We start from the raw sequence: 24,001 nt of genomic DNA, 5'->3' as shown, positions 1-24,001 counted from the left end.
CAGATCGATCAAACGGGTGTTCATGTCGGCTGTTAATTGTAAGACTTGCTTTGTGAAGTCTTCATGTTATTTATGAGAGGCAGTATTGCCATTTATTTTACACAACGGTCTACAGTTTCACACACTTTCATGTGTTTCTTCCATCTGCCGACGGTGTCGCCATTTCTCATTTCACCCGTTTTTGTGCGTACGCCTGGGTCAGAGTATGCGTGAAAGACCGCACATTTTCCCGTCAAGTTTGCTTTTTATAAATACCAATTATTGCGTAGAGAGCGGCGTACGCCTTCTTTTGTGCGTACGCAACGTTTATAAATGAGGCCCCAGGTGTACTCTAGTAGTACTTAATTAAACCCTATGATTAAACCGAAGTATATTTAGCCCTCTAGCGGTTTTGATGTGAAACTGCAAGTTACTCGTGTGTCAGATGAACAGCTCCTAGAACGTCACGTGTTGTCATCTTGTAATTACGGTAATGGCGTGAACACAGGTAACTATCACTAGATTTCTTACCTGTCTGGAAATAATTTACGCCATATCTGGATTGGTTTTAAATCCTTTTGAAGTCTCTGGGTTATCAGCATATCCGAAAAGCTGTCCGATGTTAATTTGAGTGGCATAATAAGGGTTTTGTCACCTTCCCTTTTTGCTTGTAAACTGCTCTGAAGGAGGCTTCTTTGTACAACCGATGACTCCTCAGGTGGTTGCTTTTTAAATGATCCATTGTATTATGTTGCGTATTATTAGTCTGTCACAACTATTAAAGAAAACTCCCGCCGCTCCGAACACGCGCTGTACCGGACTTCCTCTCTTGTTTACGCACGTGACATAACTGCGCAGACAAAATTTCCCGCGATATCCGACCCGTCGGCTTAATTTATAGATCATTATTATAAGCTTAACATTGTGAAGCGTGGAAAGGCAATGAGAAATTTTTAAACACGATTTTTTAATGTACTTGCTCAATAGTTATTTTTTAACCAAAATACTGAAACTTTAACTTTTCACTCAAAGTGCTATGCTATAGTGTAATGAAATTTTGGAAATAAATTAGAAAAAATAAAAATCTGATCCGGTAAATCGCATATATATAAGTGGTTAAGAAAACAGAATTTACATTTATTATGGCAGATGCTTTTATCCAAAACAACTTACATTTTATTCAAGATATACATGCTATCAGTTCATGCATCTCCTGGGAATCAAACCCATGACCTTGGTCTTAAGTGCCATGCTCCACATTTTGAGCTACAGTAAATTTTTGCTAGTGGTGAAAGGAACCACAATAATGACCCACATTACAGTAGCCTTTCTGTCGATCCCATTGCAAACTGTGTAAAGTGTACAGAGAATAAAGCAGTGATGATTTCTGAAGAGATATATTGGGGTGAGCTTTCCTTCAGTGCAATGAAGCGAGATGTGCACATATGAATTACACACACCTCAAGCTTTAGGAAATGCACACGGATGCCAGGGACACGACTTATCTCATGGTACGTCTACAAAGCTGACGTTTAGAGGGCTGATTCAGAACATTGTGGCTGTCAGCATAAAAAAAAAAACTATGGTTTTAGACAAATCCGCAACTAATGAGTTCAAAGCAACACGTCCCTTAAGCCCTGTTTATAATCCACTTATATAAGTGTCCTTTCACTATATTATTTGAGAACACAATCAAACAATGTGCCATAATACTTCATGCTGAACGCCAACTAATTTGTCGAACTCTGTTTTTCATAGAATTGCTTCAACATCAAATTGGCACACACCCTAAACATAGATCAACACTGAAGCCAAGTACTAGACTTGACGTGATTTAAATGAGCTTGGTAAAGTTGAGTGCATATTTTTACTTAATATAAGAGCAATTTGACCTGGCATAATGGGTGTGGGATCTTACCTTGACTTTGATTGAGACAGGAGCCATTTTCAAGCCATAAAAACCCATAGACAATTGTATAATGTATTGATGTTTTACCCTTTGTCGTGAGCTTGTTTAGCTGAAAACCTTCAGAATGAATTAGGGGTGAAAATCAATGAAGCAATAAATAAATAATTAAAAACACAGAGACATTCGATACCACAGTATTTCACTCGTATTATTAAACTATATTCACATTACAACATCCACAATGTTCAGCTTGTGACAGGTTCTAATAATCTCAATATATATTTTCTGTATGTTACATTATACCAAGAGGCACTTCCAGTAAGTCTGGCAATAGAGGAGCTACAGTATAGTGTCTAAATTACAAAACAGTAAAAATAAATAATGTTTATCTAAAAGACTTCTGTTGTCGTTTTCATCTTTTTCGTCCCTTTTTTTTGGCTTTGTTTTTGTTTCGTTTCATTTTTAACCTGTACACAATATCGTTTTGTACAAAATGGAACAACAATCAGCGATAAAATGAATATTTCACTTTACGAATACTGGTGATTTACACAGTTCCCCTTTCTATAGGTATTGCTACATGTGTTAAGTGCAAGATACAAGTGAGAAGAAAAATAATTATTTTGTCAGTGAAGTGCCGACTATATATATATATATATATATATATATATATATATATATATAAAAAGTACAAGTCTCATTTCTCTTTCTCGGAGAAGTGTAAAGCTTGTTTGGTTCTCAAGGTGAACGAAACGTGTGCCCGGTGGACACGGTTATCAGACGCGTACAGCTGAAGATGAAGGATTGAGTTATGAACAGGAAAAATATAAAAACGATCAGCTTTTCCAGTGAACCTGACATGATGGTCAAGCTCAAAAAAATCTGGAGGGATGCAACCCAGTCATCGTGCATTTCTGCAAAACCTGAACAGGTATTTGAGCTGAACTGTACAGACTGTCATTAATTTCACTCCTAAGGGCATCTGTTATCTGAGAAAAAGCATAAATTTAGTCACATGACATTATAATGATCCTGCCATTATGAACATGTCCACACTGGCTTCTCAAGACTTGTGCCGCTCATCTGGACACAAGAGTTTGCGTAACGTACAGGATCTGGAATCAGAGCCACCAAACGCAGATCAGAGCTGAAAACCGGTGTAGAACAGGGACGCATGCTTGCCATGCCAACACACACGGGCAATCCTGAAGCACACGCACAAGCACATCAAATGTGTAGGGTCGCTAATTCCACAGTTTTTGTTAAGTCTCTCTGAATACTGTCTGGGTGGAAGCAAATCTGAAATAATGGACCTGTCTTTGATGATTCTGGGTTTGAAACACTTTGAGACATCAATATCTATGACCTTTGATCGTCAAAGACTCGCAGCAAGGCAATGCCCAACATGTGCCCTCTGCTATTATGCTAATCACTTGGCAATGACATACATTTTTCAGACAGAGTAGGCCCCCAACAGTCATCCAACAGTAAGATGAAGAGCGGAGCCATATTGCATACTAGATTCTTTCATAATGTCACATATTTCTTAGTTAACCTGGGAAATAATGTTTTTAGGGGGATTTTATTCCTCTGGAATTGATTGTAGGTTACATTTATTTTGGGAAGTATCCCAGCTAACAGGAAGCGTTCTCAGAACGATCTGGCTGTAGGTTCTCTCAAAGTTATGAACAAACGGCTCTTCCAGTAACGTTAAAGGGATATTTCACCGCTGGAAAGATGAATGTGTATTTAAATTGGGTCATTTATGTAGTAGAAAAGTGAAGTTATTTTAGAAGTTGGTGCCTTCTAGACTGAGAAAAGCTAGAAATAGTATTGCATGTGGATGAAAGACAACAACTCCCAGAATGCACTTGCTTCGTTGCCCTACGAGGACACTCCCAAGCCACGCCTCCCGGTTACAGAGGGCAGTGTCGGGAGAAATGATACATCTAGGCTACTAGTCGACTGGAAACTGAAAAGACGGCGTTTTATGGTGAGATCCCCCTATGGGCGGGTTGAAGACATGCGGGACGAGCTCCTCCTACTGGCTGGAGTCTCTCGCCTCTGGACTAAAGAGCCTCTGATGAGCTAAATGATGATTTTTGCGTCATCTGAGTTTGACACACAATACAGAAATCTCTCGTCTCAGGGGGACATGAGGGAGGGAAGCACGGTCACTCGAAAATACTATCGCGTTTCTACTGATACAAAGCTTAATGCTAATCGGTGAAGTATCCCTTTAATAGAGCGTTTGTTTTAAGTTATCTGGTCTATAATAATGTTCTCAAAACGTTAGCACAAAAACGATTATTTATACATTGTCCATGGAACGTTTTCCCTGAAATGTTTTTAAATGTTACTACTTGTTTCAGAATGTTCAGTGTCCCTTCAAAAGTAACGTTTGCAAAATGACGAATATTCGTCTAACCAAGAAAAAACATCTAATAAACTGGAAGTTTTGAACGATTAAAGAACATTCAGAAATAATGTTTTTATTACTTAATAAGAACGTAGCAAAATGTTCTTAGAACTTATTTTTGTTAGCTGGGAATGTAACACTTTGATGCATGACGTTCACAACAGTGCACAGATCTTTAAAAGCCATTTTTAAGGAGAAGACCTTTGACACTTACCCATAATTTATTGTGACAATCCTTTTTATAGTATATTCTGTTTTTATTATGATAAATTCAAAATGGCAAACAAAAGTGATGCAGCAAGTAACAACTAATATTTTTTATTGCAGTGGACATTAACGCTCTAAAAATGCGTTATTTTTGAACAAAAAATAATTATTATTTATATATATTTATTTAAAGGTAATAAAAACATTAAGACTACTATTTGTGATTTAATAATTCATGCACCAAAGGGTTAATATCTCTGGCCTGAGGATACAAATCTAGGGCCTAATGCAGAATTATAATACCCTCCACACACGTCCTCAACAAGCACACATGGCCTTCACATGCTCTTCCAGCCACTGAGAAGACCAGCTCTGGCAGGGGTGTCCAGTCCTGCTCCTGGAGGGCCACTGTCCTGCAGAGTTTAGTTCAACCCTATTAAACACACCTGAACCAGATAATCAAGGGCTGTGTCCAAAATCGCCCCATTTAGGGCACTATTTCAGGGGACGGTTCATTTTAGTGTTGTGTCCGAAACCATAGTGCACGTTAGCGAGTGCACTCATTCAATCCCATAATGCACCGCAACAACGAGTGTACAGCTGCTAGAGAATACCCATAATGCACTGTAAGGGATGTGCCGAATTAATTCCCATGTCTTGCCAAAAGATGTTGCCTGGAGCTGAATCATCCATTCATCCATTTTCCAAACCGCTGGTCCAATGTGGCTACAGCGTAGTATCATTCAGGTATAAATTCCTTTTTAATTAATTATTAAATTGTTTAATTGTGACCCTGGATCACAAAACCAGTCTCAAGTCGCACGGGTATATTTGTGGCAATAGTCAACAATACATTATATGGGTCAAAATTATCGATTTTTCTTTTATGCCAAAAATCATTCGGATATTAAGTAAAGATCATGTTCCATGAAGATATTTAGTAAATTTCCTACCGTAAATATATAAAACTATTTATATTTTTGGGAGTGGATGCAGAACAATCGCGAACATAAATGGACAACTTTACAGGCGATTTTCTCAATGTTTCGATTTTTTTGCACCCTCAGATGTTCAAATAGTTGTATCTCGACCAAATATTGTCATATCCTAACAAACCATACATCAATGGAAAGCTTATTTATTCAGCTTTCAGATGACATATAAATCTCAATTTAAAAAAATTGACCCATGTGACTGGTTTTGTGGTCCAGGGTCACAATTAAGGTTTAGACATCCTGGTTTCCATGACAGAGTTCAAGATAAATATTTTCATCACTACTAGAGCAGCCAGTTTGCTAACTTTCAAATAATTATTAAACAGCAAGCACAAACTATGCAAAAGCAGCAGCCCTTCCGGCGCACCCGAATTCACTCACTCCTTCCCTTTCATTCACTCCTTCAAGTGGACTAAATTAGTGGACTAATGTAGGGAATAGTGAATGAAGGTATAGGTGGCGATTTCGTACACAGCTAAGGTCTTACTAGGCAGGTGTGTTGAGGTGAGTTGGAGCTAAACTCTACAGGACAGTGGCCCTCCAAAGAGCAGCTTGGACACCCTTGAACAAAAATGGTGTTTCATACTTTGGGGAGAATGAATTTGAAGTCATATTTGGCACACACACGGTTGAGCTGTGTGATAGTCACACAGCAACAAAAAGAAAGTGCAATTGGAAACGCTACCAATCTACTATACACACAGGGTCGGTATTGCTTAAATTATTTGCTGAACTACATTGCACCACGTTGCCTGATAATATTAAGGCTTACTCTGCGTTTCGATCAAAGGGGACGTTTCAAAGATGGGTCTAAAGCACATGACCGTCGCCTCCTACCAGGTGTTTTTAATTGGCTCTCCTTCAAAGTGACTGAAGGCATCGGACTCGGCCTGATTAAACATCGGACTCGAGGTGATTAAGCCCGCAGAAGAAGTGTTTCATCTCGCCGTCACGAGCAATCTGCCTCTTCCGGCACATCAAAGGCGAGCGCGGACAGCCGTGTCGACCGGTGCCCGTATCTCATGTGCCGCACATGGTCTCTGGGTCCGCTCATGTGAGAGGGACGGCGCTCGGCGTCTCATCCCTTGGGCTGAGGAGCTCGCAGTCGCTCACATGCCTGCCTGCATCTCCACGGCAGCTGCGTGACACGACTGTGAAGCATAACTGCGGCCTTGTTTAGAGGGAGAACATGTGACTGCGGGGGAATGCGGGACCCTGAGGCTCTCTCGACGGGCCATGCGCTCCAGTCAGCGCCTTTGATCAGTGAAACTTGCCAGAGCAGTTTAGTCTGCTCTTAAAACTTGCTGGAGCAGTTTACTAAGAAGCTTAAATGCAGGAACAGAAGCTCCTCTTGACGGGGAGAGAAAAAACGGGGATGTCTGTAAAGTTTCGGACGGTACAAACATTTGTTAGGGCAAATGAAAACGAGAGGAATGACGTGATGTTCTACTGCATGCCGTATAGATGAGGGCACTGTATGTGTGTGTGTGTGTGTGTATATATATATATATATATCAAATCACCTGGTAAAACAACAATTGGGCTATTGTTAAAAAGGCCATTGACGTTTTGAAGAAATCACACTTTAAAAAACAACTAAAGATTCCCTTTGTCCTCACAAATCAAGATTCAAAAGATTAAAAAGTTGCAAGAAAGTCCGTAAAAACCAATGACTCCTCGTACCGTTATCCAAAAACAGTCTGATCCTGAGAAATGCAAGATCTCAGTTCATGGACTAATGAAATGGCGAGGGAAAAAGGTGAGGGAAGAGAATGACGAGCATTCGGCGTGACGCCTTCAGAAATGGGACAAGGACAATGATGCAAGCATTTGCAATAGAAAGGACCTCTGGAAAGGAAAAAAAAAAAGAGCAATGGCAGGACAGACATATGGTGTTAACATGTGGAGTCTTTTGTAGCATTTTCTCAAATGCATGCTGTTTCTGGGACAATTGCTTTCGTCCACTTCGGATGATGGGATTCGTGAGTGAGGCGCAATGCCTTTAAGGAGCTGGCGAGAGTCACGGTGGATTGATTTCTCTTTCCCGACTTTGACACTAAGCTCTTCAGAAATTCTTGTTGAGTTGCTGTGTGGGACGAGCCTGCAAAACTTGTGTCGCTGCAGGTCACTGGGACCCCTGTCGTAGTTTGGGGGGGGTTAAGGTGCAGCTGGAGGAGTTTCGCCAGAAGGACTTGCAAAACTGACCAACATGACGTCTAGAAAATATAGGAAACCCCCCCTCCCCCCTATGTCCCGGTCAATTTTAGCATCAAACCTCACTTGAGTGTCTAGCACTCATAGTTCACCGCCCACTCATTGTTAATCAAACCCTTTGTCCCGAATCACCCCTTCCCACCCTGTTTCCTTTAGGCACATGTTCCCCAAGCATCTACAGTGTTGTGTCTAAGTGATGTGCTGGCAACCATTTCTTAGAAGTCTCGCTTGCCTATAAAAAGCTTTCAGACAATGTTCTCGTCTAAAACCGGCAAGTCATTCATTCTGGATCCTCGTCTTTCTCGTCTTCAGTTTCCTCTCGTTTTCCCATTAGCTCCGCATCGTCTTCTACAGTTGTTGTGTCTCGCTTTGCAGTCCCGTCTGCTTCCGCTACATTCGCACCATCTGTTTCCTCTGTTTCGTGTGTCTCTTCAGGTACAGGACTCTCCTCCTCCTCTGCTGACTCCTCCTCCTGGTCGTCTGTTGGCTCCTCCTTGCTCCCAGGCTCCTCCTCCTCTTCATCAATGGCTAGGATTGACTCCTCTTCTGTCTGGCTTTGGGACTCTTCTGCAATGACCTTCTTCCACATCTCATGGTTCTCCAGCAGGTGCTGGGTGATCTGGCAGAACACTTTCCGTCGTTTCTTGGGTGCGTCTTTCTCTAAAAAAAGTAAATAAAGATAGTGTTAATAGGTTTTTCATGCAGCAGCTTTAAGTGATGATTTAGAAAAATGTTGCTTATACAAGTAAAAAATTAAAAATAATAAAAACAAATTGATTAAATAAAAAAATGCAAAAATATACTGTTTTGTTTTATAAAAAAAATAAAAAAATATATATATATTAGTATTGCAAATTTATCTTGTTTGACTAGCAGCTTTGTTATGACCTATATTTTTGTATTTTTGTAGAGAAATGTTGCATGTGTAAAGTAAAAAACTAAATAAAAAATAGACATGCAACGTGTCTGCTTAAATACACATAAATCATATTTCATATTTATAAAATAAATAAAATAATAAATACAAACACATATTTGATCTCATATTAATAAATATATATTTTCTGGAACATTTTTAAATCCAGTTTCAGTTTAGTTACACTGTTACATGTCTATGTGAAATGGTTCTAGTGACGGGGCAATCAGATTTTATTTGGCGATAAAGAGCGTGATCATAGTTTTCATTAAATATGGGTACTAGCTAGGCCATGTTCACACAGAAGCAGAATACGGTTGTCAGTCCTGTATTTGAGTCCTTAATACGGTTACGTTCACACACAGTTCAGTTATTTACGGGAGTGACGACCGCATTCTATAACCAAACTCACACCTGTACATTTTAAGGACTCAATACCATATTCTCGGAAAACCTGAGCTGTGTGAATGGAAAACATCATGTCATAGAGTGGGAAAAGCTACAGTAGGTTGCTGTTTGAGTTGACTCACAACTGTAAGTAAATGCGGTTGTTAATCCCAATAACTAACAGTGTGAATATAGCCTTATTTCGATCTGATATTGTACAAATTATGAAAAAAAAAAAAGAAGTGAACTCACGGGAAAGTTCTGAGCTGGAGGAGGCGTCTTCCTCCGGTGTGTCTTCCTCATCCTCTTCATCTGTCTCCGTCTCTTCCTCAGCATCCTCGCCCTCTTTGGGCTGAGGGTTGACCCAGTGCCCAGGCATGAGGGCAGCAGAGTCATAAGAGTTGCAGAGAGGCCCGACGATGTGTGTGATGAAGGACTCCTGTAGTTTGGCCAACTGGGGTGCTGAGCGGTCCATGAAGGGGCTAATGGGAAGGCCCAAGCTGGACTCTTCATCACCCTGAAACACCAGAATGAAGAGAAAACACATTTTACTAGTGCTGTCAAAATGAACGTGTTAACACATGCAATTAATTTTTTCAGTTTAACACGTTAAAAATAGTTCACGTAATTAACGCAGCATCTGTTCTTTCACGTCATCCTTTGATCATTATATGATCACTCTCTTAGAAATGTCTGTCATTAAGGATAGATAATCAAAGAACTAAAGAAAAAGAAAATCACTCACACTCTTGACTGAATAACTTTTGTAGCTTTAATAAGGAATAATCTATATTTAATCTATAATTTATGCAGTGAAGACTGTGAACTTTATTCAATTTCTGTATATATCCTACCTGTAAATCCTAAAGCACTGTTTACAAGGTTACATGTGTCAAAAACGTGCATTTTTGTGCATTTTGACAGGGCAAGTAAAAATTTGAACTGGTCTGACTGGGCCAATAGAACAAATTAAGCACTGATATATTGATGGGCAGGAGAATGGGACATTTATAATAATGTATTTATGTGAAAACTTAAATTAAAAGTTGTTATATTTCTTTAAAGCCTAATAAATGTTAAAATTGATAGCTTTCAATTATACTGTATTGCTGAATGGATATAATAAATGTCTAAAATTGAGGGGAAAAAATCTATTTCATAGAGGCATCAGTACACTGTAAAAAATAATTCTGTGGCTTAGTAAATATTACAGAAATGTTTTACTTTATTAACTTAATAAAATCTCTGTATATCGTTTACTTGATTGTTTGAGTTAAACATACCAAAATAATTGAGTAAAAATCCAACAGTTAATTTTATCTCAAATTTACAGATATATTTAAGTTTTTTTCAATAAAATAATTAAGTATTTGACTAACCAATTATTTCTTTATAATATACTTAATATATATGTGAAATTTCTATCAAAATATTTGAGAATGTTTAATTAAACTGATCTGTTTCAAGAAACAAAAAAATTACTTAATTCAAATCAATATTATTAATATATTTAACACGCTCTTAAAATTGAGTAAGTTTACTCAATTAAAACAATGCCCCCCCCCCCCCCCCCTCCCCCACCCTCTGACGTGACGAAAACTCGACGGTTGGAGTGAGCGTGGCTGTTTGAACTCTCCAGTCTCCAGAACAACAGCTCTCTTCTCAGCGTCGCAGATTTGGTGCATTTTCACTGTGAAATTCAGGTTGGTGTATGTTTTATTTTATCTATAAAATCATTACTGTGCTTTAAATCATATTTAATGCAAAACAACATACAGAGGCGTAATTCGACACCTAAACGAGACGAGAGCCGCGTTTGTCTTTTTGCGTGATTGAAACGCTTTGCATAAACACATGACTTTCATAATGATAATGAATATAATTATTATCATTTGGATGATAAAATGTCCTCAGAACTATCACTTTTTGTTTATTGGCAGGTTATGTCAGTCGCTCGCAGTATCTTTCGGCTGTGCCTCAGCCTCAGTGACTGTGAGTGAAACGCAGGACGGCGGTATGAAGTTCAAAGTTCACCCGCAGAGCGCGAGTCTGTCTCCGGCACGAGGACCAGCGCAGATTCGGTGGATATTGGATAACAGAGTGGTTGATTACACTTGAATTAGGCTACCTGAATGTTTAAATATTTCATTTTTACTTGTTAAATAAGTTTAAATGCAGGCAATATTGTATACATGAAAAAACAGTCTAAAATGTGCTGTATTGCTGTACTCATTGAAAATAAAGGCCAATGTAATGTATACTGGTGGTTGTCTGGAGTACTATTTTACAAAGGTTTAGAGAAAATAAAAAAGTTAATATTACTCATTAATAAAAACAGTTAATATTACTCATAAATATTGTTTTTTTAATGTTTAAATGTTAAATTATTTCTACTCAATTTTATTTGTTAATGTACCAGATGCAGTTACTCAGATTTACTTAATTTTTTTACTTGCATTTACTCAATTCATACAGTATATTTCATTGATTTCACAGCTTTAAAATTTACTCAATTTTTTTGAGTGTAAAAATGTTTCACCAATAAAATTGAGTAAATAATAGTTAAACTTTTTACAGTGTAGCAGTATTGTTATCGGTGATGCCTTCTTTTATAAAAAAGATGCCATTAAACAAATATTTCAAATATAGACTACTTTATGTTGTTTCTACGTTAATTTGGAGATTAAATGTGAAATTATTACAATATAAAAATATATGAAAACTTTAATGTTCGTGCGATTAATCGTGATTAATTACAGAAAAATGTGTGATTAATTAGTTAATTTTTTTAATCGATTGACAGCACTAACATATATATGTGTTATACTGCAAACTCCCATTTTTATCAATTGCCAAAAAAATCATTTCTAATAAAACAATTAAAAAAAAAAAAACAAGTTCTGTCTACATTAGAGAAATATGGGTTGCAAATGATGTTTCAAGTTATTTTAAAAATATTTGAAATCCTTCTTGGTTGTTATAATTGAAAAATCTTCTGAAATAATATTGTTGTTCATCTGCACCTCCTATGGTGGATGAAAAGCATCATGGGAACTGATGTCACCAGAAAGCATTACGAGCATATGAAAGCTGCATCACGTCAGTGCAAATAAATCTAAAATCCATTCTGAAAAAGAAATGCATTCAGTGATGTGCAAATACAGTATACATTTCATTTCGATTCAGAAATGCTCCACATAGTGCAGATTAATCATATCTGATTGATGGCTAATTTGCATTTTTGTTCAAATTATGCAGCGCTGCTGAGCAGCTATTTTATACTCATCCCTACCATCTATTGCATTAAACAAGTAACGATATTACCAACAGTATATGCTCAGTATATTCAAGCACAGCCGAGGAGTCACACACTGGATTGGATTTTTCCAGTTCAGGAAAGGAACATACTTCACAGACCTTCTACCGCTATAAAACTAGGTCAACCTTCCCATGGACGGGGGAAACACACCCAGGCACGAGAGGTCTGGGCTTTTTTTATTATTTATTTCAGATTGCAGCGCTGAAATAAGTAGGTAATCAGCGATTAGAGGAGCATCATATAGTCCGCGTGAGAACATATGCTTTGCAGAACCTGGAGATAAACAATGACAGCGGAACAACAACAGGCAAGATCTCGCGTTGCTATGGCAACCGTGCCGTCGATGACGTCACAGGGCAGTGATGTATGTGCGCTGTGTTCTGTCAGGTGCTACTCAGAAGTGCTGGAGAAATGAATCATTCAAGAAACGAAACAGGGAGGGGGGAAAAACAGGCTCCTTTGAAGCAAATAATTTCTGGTCCCTTTTGAAATGCTCTGAATATGGCCAAGGGTGGTCATATGACGCTTTGTAGCTCTGTGACGGGGTCTCGACACAACTGGGTCATCCTCACTCTGTGTTCCTCACAATAATAGACACTCATCGCTGGCATCCAAACAAGCCCTTAATTCTCTGAGAGCATGATCAGAAGACGTATATATAGACAGACTGAACAAGCACACATGATGTACCGAAATGGTCAACCGATATGAAGCGCAACAGTCGGTTCCGGAAGTAAAAACTCCATAGGGAAACTGATTTTGAACAATAACTTATAAACCTTTTAAGAAAGCCCTACTGTGAGCTACGAGGTTGTTAATCGATAGTATTTGCTTCTGTTGAAGCCGTCCCGCATTACTTCAGCTTATTTAAAAAAAAAAAAAAATCGAAATCGGAATTCCTGGTGAAAAACTACATTACCCATGATGCTGTGCAGAAAATTCCACCAATCAGAGAGTCGAAACAAGCAGCACCGCCAAAAGATCTTGTTAGCTCCTCCCATTCCCATGAAGCACTGCGAATGACGTAATCGAGTCGATTCTCTCTACGCTGTCAAAATACTTAAATGTTCGTATCTGCATAATTTGCAATATATATATGTTGTATATTATATGTTATACATGTTAGTTCATGGCTTTTTAACGAAGACTTTTTTAAAGTCCCTATGGGATAAAATTAATGAAAAAAAAACCAACACCGGAACCAACACCTCTAAAAAGGCGTTTCCCCCTATTATTGAAATCCAAGAATCACCCCTGGCTAGCAATATGCTAAAACATGCTAGCAGCGAGCTAAAACGTGCTAATTCATGCTAGCAACATGCTAATTGCAATGCTAATTTGACATTAAGGTTGACTTTGGTCAGATTAAGTCTGGCTGATTTATATCAGTCTATCATCAATGCATGGTGTGTTTTACCAGAAAATGTCCTCAGCCACTGATCTATATTTTGACATTATCTATATCTATATTATGTAATTCTATATAGATGAGTTTCCTCAGCACATTCCCAGCAGATCAGCCTGATGTACAAGTTTGCTTACTTTCTGCCCTACATTCTCACTACAGCTGTGAACGTGTTGCCTTCAGCGCTGCTTGGGGAGGATGTAGATGGTTGCCAGGCAACCGCGTATCCTTGCCATCCTCTCCAGCCACTCGATGTGAATGATACTGAGACGCCAAGTCCTTACACATGCGCATTATCAGAGCCTCTTACTATGCTTACTACTTAATGCTGTGACTGAATAGCTAAAAAATGACTTGCACACAAACATACAATCATCAAAAAAAAAGCAGACACTGACCTGTTCGTAGAACTCGTTGACGATGCCTTCCGTCCACTGCAAATGAAGCTCCTTGCATTTCAACGGACCGTTTATATCCGCTAACTTAATACACATTTGACACACCAGCAGACGATCATTCTCGTTAGACCATTCAATCCCCGAGCAACCGTCATCCCCCACCTGAGCAAACATAAATATAATATAATCAATAAAATGCACAGCAATAGTTGGTCTATACATGCATATCTAATGTACAGTAAGTGCTCACCTTGGCGTTGAATTCAGCCAGAAAGTCAAAGTGTTTCTTGAGGTCCGTGGCCAGTATGGCCTCGATGACCAGGAAGCGAAAGCGTTTGAAATCCATGTGGTCCAGACTGGCCAGAAAGTTGTACTCGGGCCTCGACATGAAGAGATTCCAGGCAGAAGCTGCGTGATGGTTCTCCAGCACAGAGCGGTCATTGTAAAGCACGGCCTTGAAACACACACATGACGTTTATGGCACTTCAACTACTTTAAGGCTCCAGAACATTGTGACCAATCCCTGAACTTGCAGGCTACAATTCAAAACAACAACTTAGGATATTAATATTCATAAATATCATAATGCTTCTACCGCATAACATGGAATATTCCATCTTAATACGAAGTACTGAAACAGTCAAATGGTTGCAGCCTTTTTTCATCAGACATAAAATTATTAACCCTGAATATTAGTAATAGTACGGCATGCAAAATTAGTTGCATGGACTACATGGTAAACAGGAACCACATTTTAACACACACACACACCTGCACACACACATACTGTACATACACACATATACACACACATGTTCTCGCGCATGGCACTCTCGTGAACTCACTCAGAGCCCCACAAAAAAGAAAATCAATAGTTGAATAAAGTCGTTATTTTTGTTGTTTTTTCCGCACAAAAAGTATTCTCGTCACTTGATGAACTTAAGGTTGAGCCACTGGAGTCACTTGGACTATTTTAACGATGTCTTTACTAACTTTTCTGGGATGGCAGATCTCGATTACCTATCAGCCTATGGAGGAGTGAGACAGCTCTCAGATTTCATCAAAAATATCTTCATTTGTGTTCTGAAGATGAACGAAAGTCTTACGGGGTTGGAACAACATGAGGGTGAGTGATTACTGACAGAATTTTCATTTTTGGATGAACTAACCCTTTAAGTAATTTATTCTACCTCTGTATTAGTACCGGCTATGATTCTTAAGAAAGCACATATTTACAATACAAGGAAATTACTTCTCCATTGCAACTCTTCAAGGAAATATGGGGTAAACTGATTGTGGGGTTGTGTGATGATGGTGTGTGTTACCTGTGGAGCGCTGGTGGCCACCAGGAACGCATTGGTCCTGCCAGGATGGTCGTAATCATGCATGGCAGCCGCGACGTAGAGCGCCATCAGCTCGAGCGCGGGGATGAGGCCGGACAGACACCCGTAACCCTCCTCCTCTACGGGATACGTCCTGGACATCAGGTGCTTTGAGCGGCCGTGAGCGAGTCCACTGTCAGAGTCTGAAGACATAGAGAGTCGGACAGATGTCTGCAGATTAGTTCATAGTATATATGTATATGCAAATGAGGGCGAGACATTTCTGAGAGTATGTGTAAATAATACATCAACCTTTTTCTCAATTTTAAAAAGCCCAAGAAAAATCATGTTTGTTCCTACAGTACAGCTCAAACAGTAGAGCACTGTGTTTGATTCACAGGGAATGCATGAACTGATTAAAATGTATACCTGACAAAATGTATACATAAACTGAGAAAAAGAATATATATATATAGTGTGGCTGGAAAATGCTCTCAGCCAATCAGATTCGAGAACCAGAAAGAACTGCTGTATAAATATATACAGTTAATTGATGGCACACCTGGTAATTATGATCAAAAATGGCTGTAAAAAGTAAATCTGCATAGTTTATTCTTTTGATCTTTCATAAAAAATAATAATAACCTTTCATATAAGTAAATGAATTGAAAGTGGGGGGTAAATCACATTATGAAATAAATGCTTTTCTCCAAATCACGCTGGCCATAATTATTGGCTCCCATATAAAGTCATAATTATTGGCTCCAGCAACCTCTTTTTGTAAAGATAACAGATCTGAGTTTTCTCCTATAATGCCGGATGAGTTTGAAGAACACCTGACGAGAGATCAGAGACCATTCCTCCATACAGAATCTCTCCAGATCCTTCAGATTCCCAGATCCATGTTGGCGCTTCTCTTCAGTTCACTCCACTCATTTTCTATAGGGTTCAGTTTAGGGGACTGGGACGGTCATGGCAGAAGCTTCATTTTGTGCTCAGTTACCCATTTTTGTGTTGATTTTGATGTTTGTTTTGGATCGTTGTCCTGATGGAAGATCCAACCACGGCCCATAATAAGATTTCTAGCAGAGGCCGTCAGGTTTAGATTTTTTATCTGTTGGTATTTGCTAGAATCCATAATACCATGTATCTGAACAAGATGTCCAGGACCTCCAGCAAATAAATAGGCCCACAACATATAAGATCCAGCAGTATTTTAACTGTAGGCATGGGGTACTTTTTATCCCTGTTTGCACCAAACACATCTGCTGGGTTTGCTGCTGAAAAGCCCTTTTTTTAGTTTCATCTGACCACAGAATCCGGTCCCTTTTGAAGATCCAGTCATGTCTGACCACTGAATATGCTGGAGTTTATTTTTGTATTAGCGAGGAGGATTTTTCTTGAAACCCTCCTGAACATCATGTGGTGATGAAGAGGTTGTTTGATATATTTTTTTAGGCTTTCTGACCCCAAGACTCAACTAATCTCTGCAATTCTCCAGCTGTGATCATTGGAGAGTCTTTGGCCACTCAAACTTTCCTCCTCGTCGTGCATTAAGACAATATAGACACACGTCCTCTTCCAGGCAGATTCGTAACATCTTTAGCTCTTAATTATTGCCCTGATGGTGGAAATGGGGATTTTCAATTCTTCAGATATTTTCTTACAGCCACTTTCTATTTTGTGAAGCTCAATAATCTTTGCTGCACATCAGAACTATATTCTGTGGTTTTACTCATTGTGACGGATGATTAAGGGAATTTGGCCTTTGTGTTTCCTCATATTTAAACTCCTGTGAAACAAGAAGTCATAGCTAGACAATAAAGGTAAATATTAATGGGAATATACTTCAGAGATATTTTACTCATAAAAAAGTCTAGGGGTGCCAATAATTGTGGCCAACGTGTTTTTGAGAAAAACATTTATTTCATAATGAGATTTCCCCCCACTTTCAATTCTTTTACTTCAATGAAATATTCGATTTTTGCACATTTTTTGAATGAAAGATCAAAAGGATAAACAATGCAGATTTATTTTTGATCATATTTACCAGGGGTGCCATTAATTCTGACCACAACTGCATGCAATTGGCAGGCGCTTTTAAGTCAAGTCAAGTGAGCTTTATTGTCATTCCGCTGCAGAGACATGTCGTTCTTCACAGGACCACACTGTTACATATAAGAGACCGACTATGCAAGTCAAATAATTGTATCTACAGGACAATGATTGCTATGCAAAAAATTATCTTGATAAAAAATTACTTTCTTTACTGAAAGTCATAAAATCTACAATGTTGCTCACAGTCACATCCCACTTCTCCTGTGAGCTCCAAAAATTTTTTTTTTCCTTTTGAGCTCAAAAAGGTGATGGGAGTGTATGAAATTGATGACATAACCACTGCTCTTTTGTGAATTGTCAAACTAACAACTGACAACACTCTCTAGTCTCCCCTAAACATATAAAATATAAGCATATCAAAATACGCAGGTCTAGCCTGCATAATATTAAGTATACACATATACTTTTCAATTACAAGCATGAAATTATTTCCATTGTAACTTTTCCAAACTGTAATGAACTTACCCGAGTCACTAAGTGATCCCAGTGTAGGTAAACCAGGCACAGGCTGAGTAGTGAGGTACCACACTGCATGGAGGACGTCTGTTGCATGGATCCGGTTGTGATCTGGGGAGGAAGACGAGGTTTAATACTGTAAACCACCACTAGGGGGAGATACAACACACACAAAAGTACAGTGTGCCACAACTGATGATTCAGGGCAGTGTATTCCTCTGGAGGTGAAGCTGACTATGCACAACATCTGTAGTACATCATAACTTATCTCATTGTTAACATATTTCTGCACACATGTCTCTTGCAGCACAAGGACTCACATGGGATGTCCCTGTATCCGTTCTCCAGAGCGTGGAAATAGTTCATGAACTCCCTCACCGGAATCTTGAATGTCTCAAAGAGTCCCGTATCGACAAACAACCGGTAGGACACCTAAACCACGGAGAACAATGGCAAAATCTCTCAACCTTAGTCTTAAACAAAAGAATCAAAACAATAATACTAGAATTTCTCAGAAGGAAACATGTGTAAATACTTAATTATTCTTTCATATATATATATATATATATGCATACACACGCAAACATGAACAAATACGATGTACATAAAGTTGCTACATTTAAATGAACACTTATTTTACACTTGTTTATTACAAATGAACTAAAAGTCTAATCTACGGTAGCTTGCTTCCACCATGGAATAAAAAATAAATAAAAAAGGTAATTGTGACTTTTTTTCTCACAATTCAGACTTTATAACTTGCAATTGCGAGTTTATATCTCATTTCTGAGGGAAAAAAAAAGTCAGAGAAAAAAAAGTTTTTTTTTAACCATGGCAGAAAAAAGCTTCCATAACTATCTGACACTCATTTTTATTATTTAATAAAATGTATTATTTAAAACAAATGCCCAAATATCAGCCACTTATTATCAAATAATCCTGGCCCAGGTGTTGCTGAGTTGCTTTCACAGTCACGCGACTCAAGCCGAAGTTCCAGCGCCACCTGAACTCAGACGACCTCCTACAGGTGATGTGGAGTTCGGTCCGCATGACAGCTTTCACATTACCAATTCTTCCTGTGAACGTGCCCTGTTTTAAACTAAACTGCCAGTGTGAAACTAAAGCGGCCTTAGTTCATTATGTGAGTTAGCCTTGTGGCCCTCCACTAGATGTCAGTGTCTCACCTGGCTGAGAATGCAGCCACATCTGCCGTGGGTTTTCTCCACCAGACTGAAGATGGGGAAGTTCCAGTTGTTGATCTGACTCATGAGAGGCTCCAGTCCCTCCATTACCAGGGGCTCCGGGGCCAAGATGGGCTTATCCTGCAGAGGAAATGATTTCAGATCACAAACGGTGCCATCTTGTTAAAAAAAAAGCACTGAATATGTCTGCAATTGCTTCCTAAAGAAGTGGCACATATGAAACTACTAAAAAGAGTAGTTAAAATGGCAAACCAGAAAGAGAGTCTGTCATCAAACCACAGCAAAAACAAATCACTAACACATCAAACGCTCGCTGATTAGATTGGATGACAATTTGATGGCAGGTTTAGTTTCACTGGATCAAACAAACCGCCCAGAGCATTGCACATAACACTCATTTATTTATGCCATTGCCGGATTTTTTATGTGCTTTATACATTTTCTGCACACTGCAAAGAAATGATTTTCTTCCTCAGTCTTGTTTTCCATTACAAATATCTAAAAAATTCTTAAATCAAGATACATTTAAGATATTAAGTCTCGCTTTCTTATAAAATAATAAAATAATGTGTTATTTTAAAAGTATTAAAATTAAGTGAGCTTATGCTTAAAACAAGAAAAAATATCTGCTAGTGGACTCAGAAAATTTTATAAACTCAACTTTTTTTTTTATATACAAGACTCGTGCCATTTTGCTTCTCATGTGAATCTTTATGTAACAATGTTTAAGATATTTGTACTGAAAACAAGACAAAAATAATAAGAAAATCATTTCTTGCAGAACATATTATATGTACACTGCATATTTTATGCATGCTGCTGATGCAACACTTTACTCTGTGTATTTTTCCTGCTTTAACTAACACTGAACAGCATCTACTGTACCTGCCCGAACTAAACTGCAGTGCTAAAAAATCAATTTGTCCCGCAGAAGGTCTGTTTACCTCTGGGGGTATAAGAGCGAGTGCCTGAGGCGGGAACGTCCCGCAGGGCTTCCGGTGACCCTCTCCGTCTTCCTCATTCTGTGCAAAGTCACTGATGTCACTGTGGTTGGTCTCATAGGTGCTGTCATAGTCGGATGACATTATCACCGGCTCGTCTGAAAGGTTATTAGAAAATAAAAGTGATTACGCCTCTCGTAATATTTCACGTTTGAGCAGACTGACAGCTTAGAAAGACACCAATTACATATCAACTCAGAGATTCAATCCAGGATCGAGCTGTAATATCGCAGATCACATCTGCAAAATGGATAATAAGTGAAATGCATCTAAATGCTAATTCAGAGAGAGGGTCCGACATGACGGTGGCGTCACCTGACTGCTGGCTTCTGTCTCCTGCGTCTGTGGATCCATCCCCGTGCCTCTTACTGTACGGTCTTCCACAGCTACAACACACACAACACGACCTTCACATCACTGTCAGGACTCGTTCTTTCACATTAAAAAAAGAGAGCATGTATATTTATATATAAATATATATAGAGAGAGAGAAAGAAGTGAGGCGATTCACATATAGAATCATCATGGGATCATTTTATGGATTTAGTCAATAGTTAATTCATTTAATTTGAATTTATTTGTAATTTTAATTCAATTTTATGAATTAAACAGCTAGTAAACATCCTTTTTTAATAAGCCGTTAAAAATTAAAATAGTTTGCAATTATTTATTATCCTATATACATTTTATACATTTATTCGATATTTATACATATATATATATTATACATATTATTTGCTTTTGTGTTGCATATTAACAACAACAACAATAAATAACAATAATAATGGTACAACAGCAAATAAAGTAATAAACCAACAATTTACTTCCTCACTACACGCTCCTGGTTTTAATGTGGATTATTTGTCTGTTCCAAAATAAATAAATAAATAAAATCCCCAAATCTTTCATCCAATTTCATCATTTTCACAATTGAATCAATTCTCAGAGAATCAAATCAAATCACATTCTACTCTTTTTCTCTCTCTCTCACAGAATATCCTGCTTTACTCATAGTTGAAATAAGTCAGATAAGTTACGATAAAAAAATGCCATTTCATGTTGACTTCAGGAACATTCCTTAAGAACAACAAAAAGACACTATCTATCATTGTAGGCACTGGAATCTGTTCGTTACGCTTTATGTAGTTTATGCTTTATGATTTGGGAGAGCTAGGAAACGGCTGATTTGAATATTTTGCAGTGAAATTGAGAGGCGTCCTGATTGTGTGTCAGCCGTTGTCAGTGTTGTTTAGTTTAGCTCTTTAAATGAACGTGCCAGACAGAAGCTAATCAAGCTGTTCGTTTGTGACCAGCATTCATTACAGGCCAAGGGGACGCTGACCTTGTCTCAGCGATCGCTGTGAGTAAAACAGCAGATCTGACCATGTATGTCCATCTGTTAATATTTAGACACAGCGTTGGTTATTTTTCACTGTTAATGATCAGTGGTTGTTCAGTAACCACGTCATGGGTTAAAGCTGCGGTCCACTGTTGTAGAACATCCTGGGCCACAGGATACGCTCAGATCGTTGGAAACAGCAAGCTCTTTAGCGATGAATTGAGCTCAAAATTAATAATAACTTGATATCTACTCTTAAAATTACTCATTAGTCGCTCTGCATGGAATATGCATAAGCAAAATTGCTCAAAAAGACTTCCAGAGAATTTGAACGCACATCATTCACAAAAAGCAACAACATTGTTTTGGTAACTTTTTAACAAGAGGCTCAGTTTTTACAACTCATGTGGTGTTGTTCTTCCAGGAATATCACTGAATTACTCAAACAACATGACATGACATGGGCGGTTCGCATACTCCCGTTTCGTTACCGTTTCGCATAGTTCAGCCAAAAATGAAAATTCTGTCATCATTTACTCAACCTCAAGCTGTTCAAAATGTGTGTGTATGTGTTTCTTTCTTCTGCTGAACACAAAAGAAGATACTTTGAAGAATGTCGGTAACCAGATATTTGATGGACGCCACTGTCTTCCAGAGTATGAAAAAAAAAATCTTTTGTGTTCAGAGGAAAGAAACTCCTACAGGTTTGTAACAACTTGAGGGTGAGTAAATGATGACAGAATTTCCATTTTTTGGCATTTTGAGCGCTTCAAAAACATGTTGTAAATACACATCAATGACACTCTTCACTGAGTGCTTACACAGATACAGACGGGAGCGTCTGAAAGCAGGACCGGTCCGCTGATAGACGCTTGTGCTTTTCAAATCATGACAGAAAACTGCATTTTTCAGGCTAGACCAGCCAATGCACAGACTGTTCCTATAGCAAGTGGAGCTGCAGTGACGCAATGACTTACGATTTACCAATTGGCTCTTTTTTTTTAGAAGGCGGGACGTATTCCGCCATATTGTGCATTGCACTTCCTCCCAATAGTAATATGAGTGCACGGTAATTACATATTTTAAGTCCTCCTGGGGTGAAAATCAAGTTTTTAAAGTTGGTTATATGTCTAATGTGGTGTTTTTAATAAGCTTTAAGACAACCCATGAACAAATTCATAAGTCGACAGCATTGCTGAGTATTTTCTCCTTAAAACTGCAGTTAACCAAAGACAGTCTCAAAATCGTAGTTTGAAATCGCTGGTGTTTCTGACGTCACAAACTACCTTGTAACCAATCAGATCAACGTGCAGGCGGGCTTTAGCATATTATTAACAGGGAACTAGCAGGGGGGTCTCAAGAGAAGCCAGGTTATCCCAGTATATTTTTCTATTGATATGAAAAATCGGGTAGATTTAGCAATATAGCAGGTGTATGATGTATATTACGATGTTATGAACTATATGCCTTTCTCCACTGACGGTCTAAGTTGTTCAAAGTGCAGTTGCCTGACTCTGAAATGGCGAACGGGAACATGGTTTATGTAACGTTATCAACACAGCTGTTTGATAACAAAGTCAAGCAAAAGGCTAATCATATTAATAACCGTTATGTGTCCGACTTTGTAAAGAGCAATATCATTGTGCAGCGTTTACCTCAATAAGTTGGCAGAGTGAATCTCTGAGCTGGTGTGAGTGAGTGAGTGAGTGAGTGAGTGAGTGAGTGGAGGCGGGTCTGATTAGCATATTCATGGTTCCGCGTATATTAAATGAAGCAAGGGTGTAGAGTTACATTCAAGCTATTTTAAGAGCATGAAGAATTTTTTTCACAGGAAAAAAAAAACTGTCATTTTGGTGATCAAAGATGAGTTTTAAGGGATACAGTTATTGACAACAGGGGGACTTTAAGTCTTTAGTTTTACCTGCTACAAAGTGGAGGAGGCACCCAGTGTGTGGTACTGGGGCTCGGGGCGCTCTGACTGTGGGTTAAGGCTTTGTGAGGGCTGTGTGACGGTGGGCCGTCGCCCTGTGGAAGATCTGTGTCAGGCAGCTCCACTGAAGGGCTTTTGTTGGTGGGACTGTTGAGCGGAGTGCCCTGGACTGGAGGAGAGTGGCAGGGTGAAGCCAGAGGTGAGATGTTGGAAGAAGGGTAACCTGTCAGAGAGCAGAGGCATCACACTGGCACTGCCAAAGCCCATTTATCTCCTTTCACTTGACAAACACACACACAGAGTGCTTTACCTCTTCGGCTCTTGCTATAGATGTGGTTGGTGGCGGAGGAGGCAGCGTATGAAGCGGACATGGATCTGCTCTTGGAAATGGTGAGCATAACGGAGTTGTTCCATGAGTCACTGTTCACCAAACTGCAGAAGAGGAAGAGGAAAATTTCATGGTTTTACCTGGTATGTCGTTTCAC

General features: G+C 38.7%; 2 protein-coding genes across 4 annotated transcripts in view; both read right to left on the bottom strand.

Annotated features, from left to right (window-relative positions):
• The window catches only part of slco1c1 (solute carrier organic anion transporter family, member 1C1), a 36,729-nt gene extending 35,949 nt beyond the window's left edge, over positions 1-780 (bottom strand). Inside the window, exon 1 of the mRNA XM_081364311.1 lies at positions 511-780. The gene's annotated coding sequence lies outside the window, so the exon portion shown is untranslated. The remainder of the gene's footprint in view (positions 1-510) is intronic.
• A 1,295-nt stretch (positions 781-2,075) lies between these two features.
• Positions 2,076-24,001, bottom strand: part of pde3a (phosphodiesterase 3A, cGMP-inhibited) — a 94,832-nt gene continuing 72,906 nt past the window's right edge. The window contains exons 5-16 of one of the 3 annotated variants that reach the window (XM_081364306.1): positions 23,827-23,948; positions 23,508-23,739; positions 20,563-20,633; positions 20,191-20,345; positions 19,229-19,366; positions 18,365-18,476; positions 18,054-18,155; positions 15,474-15,673; positions 14,399-14,602; positions 14,149-14,310; positions 9,279-9,543; positions 2,076-8,383 (exon numbers count right to left, since the gene is read on the bottom strand). In XM_081364306.1, the coding sequence (XP_081220432.1) occupies positions 8,004-8,383; positions 9,279-9,543; positions 14,149-14,310; positions 14,399-14,602; positions 15,474-15,673; positions 18,054-18,155; positions 18,365-18,476; positions 19,229-19,366; positions 20,191-20,345; positions 20,563-20,633; positions 23,508-23,739; positions 23,827-23,948 (2,143 nt within the window). In that variant the 3' untranslated portion in view covers positions 2,076-8,003. The remainder of the gene's footprint in view (positions 8,384-9,278; positions 9,544-14,148; positions 14,311-14,398; positions 14,603-15,473; positions 15,674-18,053; positions 18,156-18,364; positions 18,477-19,228; positions 19,367-20,190; positions 20,346-20,562; positions 20,634-23,507; positions 23,740-23,826; positions 23,949-24,001) is intronic. The other 2 variants (XM_081364307.1, XM_081364308.1) reach the window with 2 other exon arrangements.

This window comes from Scardinius erythrophthalmus (genome assembly GCF_964197995.2).
Source record: "Scardinius erythrophthalmus genome assembly, chromosome: 4".
Lineage (NCBI taxonomy): Eukaryota > Metazoa > Chordata > Actinopteri > Cypriniformes > Leuciscidae > Scardinius > Scardinius erythrophthalmus.
The sequence above is the reverse complement of the archived record's forward strand: the minus strand, read 5'-3'. Positions and strand labels throughout refer to the sequence as shown.